The sequence below is a fragment of the Colius striatus genome, unplaced genomic scaffold, assembly GCF_028858725.1.
Source record: "Colius striatus isolate bColStr4 unplaced genomic scaffold, bColStr4.1.hap1 scaffold_48, whole genome shotgun sequence".
Taxonomy (NCBI): Eukaryota; Metazoa; Chordata; class Aves; order Coliiformes; family Coliidae; genus Colius; species Colius striatus.
This window is the reverse complement of record NW_026908529.1, coordinates 468,386-472,408: the sequence shown is the minus strand read 5'-3', so window position 1 is coordinate 472,408 and position 4,023 is coordinate 468,386. Positions and strand designations below refer to the sequence as shown.

General features: G+C 62.7%; 1 protein-coding gene across 1 annotated transcript; it reads left to right on the top strand.

Annotated features, from left to right (window-relative positions):
* The first annotated feature begins 1,868 nt into the window (after nucleotides 1–1,868).
* On the top strand, nucleotides 1,869–3,620 carry LOC133629499 (basic proline-rich protein-like). The gene has a single exon (XM_062020156.1). It carries the CDS (start codon nucleotides 1,869–1,871, stop codon nucleotides 3,618–3,620), a length of 1,752 nt encoding a protein of 583 aa, XP_061876140.1.
* The last annotated feature ends 403 nt before the right edge of the window (nucleotides 3,621–4,023 follow it).

The following is a 4,023-nucleotide window of genomic DNA, read 5'->3' as shown; positions in this document are numbered from 1 at the left end:
TCATCTGGGCATCCATTTTATACATGTAACACTATGCTTTGCAATTTGCTTTCAGTTTTTGGATATATTGTTTTCTCTGGTGGAAGGGCCCTTTTTCCATGGGGGAAAGTCTCCCATGGATATCACTGCCAGCATGCAGTACCGGAGCGATTACAAGTGCATGACACAAAAGCTTTAGGTGAAAGCATTTCCCTACTGTGACCCCCCCCCTCCTTGTGAACGACGCAAAAATACAGGCGACGACTCCGCGGCGACGACAGGACGGGCAAGGGGCGGCCGCCCCTCGCCCCCCGGCCGCGGAAAACATGGCTGGCGGCCTTCAGCACCACGGACAGCGCCGCGCCGCGCCTCGCCACGCCGGCCGCAGGAGAGGCCGCAGCCCCGGCCCCGCACCGACCCCGCAGCTCCGGCCGCCGCCGCGCAGCTCCGGCCCAACACACGCCGACCCCGCCGCCCTCCCTGCCCAGGGAAAGATGTCTCCTTGGGAAGCTATCCCCCACCCACAGCGCTCCGCGATGGCAACGCCTGCCGCGGGCTGTAAGTTGCGATTGGAATAGAAGGCTTACTGGGAACTGGAGCAAAAGGAGAAGACACCCGCTTGGGGTTTAAAAACTCATTTCTGCGCCTGAGGATGCGATTGGAAACAGCTGGCAATAGCTGAGGCTGCAGCCCTGCAGGCCTAGGAGGGAGAGGGTTTGGTGCATCCTCCTTCATTTACTTATCACTATTTTTCCTCTTCTCAAGTTTTAAATACGTGCCAGCTAACACATTTTCAGATTAAAAGAAGGCTGGATAGAACTGAGACACCAGCACCCGCCTGTCACAGGATGTATTTCAGAGCACAGTGGGAGACAGCTATTTTTGTCATACACACTCAGGCAGATTTTCTACTACAGCTGCATTTTTTGCAACTACTTATATGGAGCAAACATCAGCCCTAATCACTACTTGTGCCATTACATGCACGATTTGTTTCAGTACAGCAGAGGAAACTTGGCTTCCTGCTGTATTAATAATTAAGGTCATAATTTAATTCAATATTAATTCTTACTACTCTATACCAAGGGGAAAACCCATCACTGTTCATAGGATGATGCCTGGGATGCATATCTTACAAATAGTTTCCTGAACGAGCTCATCAGGGTTGTCTCCTCTTAAGCTTTAAGGTTGTTTTCAGTGTGTTTTAAAAAAACCACAAATGACTTGCAGTTTTGTAGAGCACAGCACACGGGTATCGATGCAAGAGTAAACATGCACTACTGCATTTCAGTACAATAGGATATACCTAGCTACCAAGGAAACTACACACAGCTGCATTTAAATGAATGACAACCAAATTTAACTGTAATTATTGCTTCAGCATCTGGCGACTTGCTCGCGACAGGACGTTTTTCAGCACCTGCAATTACTCATATTGTTTCTACTCAAGATGTGATATTGCAAACCAGGCTACTAGATGGGGAGAAACTCCCCAGCCCCGTACATGGCCTGTTTACAAACCACAGCAAGTTCAGTTATGTAAGGAAGGAGCACCAAGTCTGCAAACACAATGGACGAGTGCACGGCTATTGTGTCCCATCGCTGTAAGAATATAACACGTAATCAACTCAACTGCTAAAAACCGGTGAGAGAGAAACAAGTAAATGAATCAAATACCTTACTACGTGTATCAGATTAAAACGGGCAATTCCCTCGTGATAAAGCAAAAACCCCCACGTTACAAAACACTGAAATGAACCTCGAGGTTTTAGATTTATTTAGCTACGCCGATGTCGTATTTAGTCACGGCTCGAGCGAGATATTTACGTGCATTTCTGCTGTTTGCTTATTGCTAGGTTAATTTAGTCGCTGTTGATCTGACCCGCTGCATGCTTCGCTGCAGCCTCAGCCCAACACTCCGGCATGCAGCCACCACCCGGTATCCAGCCGGCGGGCGCGAAGAAGCGCCCGAACCGACTCCGCCGCCTCTCCCCCGCGGGCGTGAGACCAGACCAGGCGTTTCGGAGGCACTTCTGCACTTTTATTTGTTCTTCCTCGCCCCGCGTCCCGCCGGCAGCGGTAACTCCGCGTCAGAGCCGGCCGCGAGCGTTACCCGGCGAGCCCCCTCCCCCCGCACGGGCCGTCTCCGCGCAGCCCCGCGGGGCGGCCGCCGGCGGGGCCGGGCAGCGGCCGGGCGCGACCCCGCGCTCCCCGCGGCGCGGCAGGGAGACATTCGAAATGGCGGCCCCGCCACGGCGCAGCGTTTCAGCCCCCCGCACCGCGCACACGCCGCCGCGCGCGACGCCCCGCGCCCCCTCCCACCGAGCGGTCGGACCCCGCGCCCTGCGGGGCGCACCGCCGCCGCATCCTCCCCGCTCCTCGGCCGCCCTCAGGCCGGGTCCCGGCGCCGCCGTCCGCGCACTTTGCTGCCGGCCTTGCCTTCCGCCGCGCCGGTCGGTCCCGGCCCGCGGCGCCCGGCCGGGCGCTCCCCGCCAATCCGGCGGCGGCAGGGCGCGGGCCGCCCCCTGGCGTCGGGCTGCCGCAGCGGCCCCGCGGCCGCCGCCCGCCCGTTACCTCGCCCCCGGGCGGCGGTGCCGGCGGCTCCCGGCCCCGCACCCCGCTCGGCGCCGGGGACAGGCTCCGTCCCTTCGCCCGTCCCTCCGCTACGGCTGCCGTCGTCGTCCGTGTTTGACGTGCGGCCGCTGCCCGCCGCACCCTTCCCCGCCCCCCGCCCTCGAGGGGGAGCCGCGGCTCAGGTGCTGACAGCGGCTCCCCTCGAAGGCAGCGGCGGAGGAGGGGGCGCGGAGCGGCGGCCGAGGGAAAAAAAGGTGCGAACCCGGAAGTACACCCGCCACGCCGCCGCCCGCAGCGCAGGGAAACACCCGCGCCCGAGCACAACAATGCGGGGCCGCTTCGCCTCCGCTCCGCCCCAGCGCAACTTTTCGCTCCGGCCTCGGAAAGAAACCCGCCCGCCCGCTCCCTCCCCACAGCCGCGGCGGGACACGGGCCCGCGCACGCCCCGGCAGGTGCGGCGCCGGCGGCGGGGCGAGACCCGCGGCGGAGGAGAGGTGAAGGGAGCTCGCTTACCTCCCGCGCGCCATGGTGGCCGGGCTAAGCGGGGCTGCGCCGGCGGCTGCCTTCCTGAGCCCGCCGGGAGGATGGAACGGAGGAGGTGGAGAGAGGCGAGCCGCAGCGGCAGGAGGGCTCGGGCGGTCGCTCACGCCGAGGAACGCTCGAGGGCAGCGCGACCCAGCGGGCGGGGAGGGGCGGGGCCGCCGCCCGCCCGACCCCCGGGAGCCGCCTTCCCGCGCTCAGTCCCCTCAGCACCGTCCGCCCGACCCCCGGGAGCCGCCTTCCCGCGCTCAGCCCGACCCCCGGGAGCCGCCTTCGCGCGCTCAGCCCCCTCAGCGCAGCCCCCTCAGCGCCGCCCGACCCCCGGGAGCCGCCTGCCCACGCTTAGCCCCCTCAGAGCCGCCCGCACGATCCCCGGGAGCCTCCTGCCCACGCTTAGCCCCCTCAGCGCCGCCCGCCCGCCGGCAACCCCCTCAGGGCAGCCCCCTCAGCGCCGCCCACCCTCCCGGCGCCGCCTTCACCCGTCTGGGCTTTGTCTTTCGCCGACGCCCCTCCTGCCGTGCCGGTAGAGCGCGGGCCCGGGCCGCGCAGCAGCCCGTGGACCCCGGTGCGCAAGGGTACGAAGGCCGCTTCCTTTGGGTGCCAGCCTGGAGGGCCCCGCTCACTTCATCCAGCCACCGGGCCCCATCCCTGGTGTTCGAAGGAGCCTGTTGGTCTCGTACTGTGTATGGTGGTGGTTGCACTTGGCTCCAGCGCCCCGAGGACCAGCCTCATCCTGTGTAGCATGTCCAGTCCAGATCTGGTGCTGGCAGGTGAGCTTTCACTCTCATGTGGAGGATCTCACACTGTTTAACACCAGCTTAACCTGCTGTGGCTGTGACCTGCTGGTGGTGGGTCTCACGATGTGCTGGCCACATCCCCAAACCAGGCAGGCTTATAGTTGTACAGACAGCTTGTCCAGAGCTTGCTCAT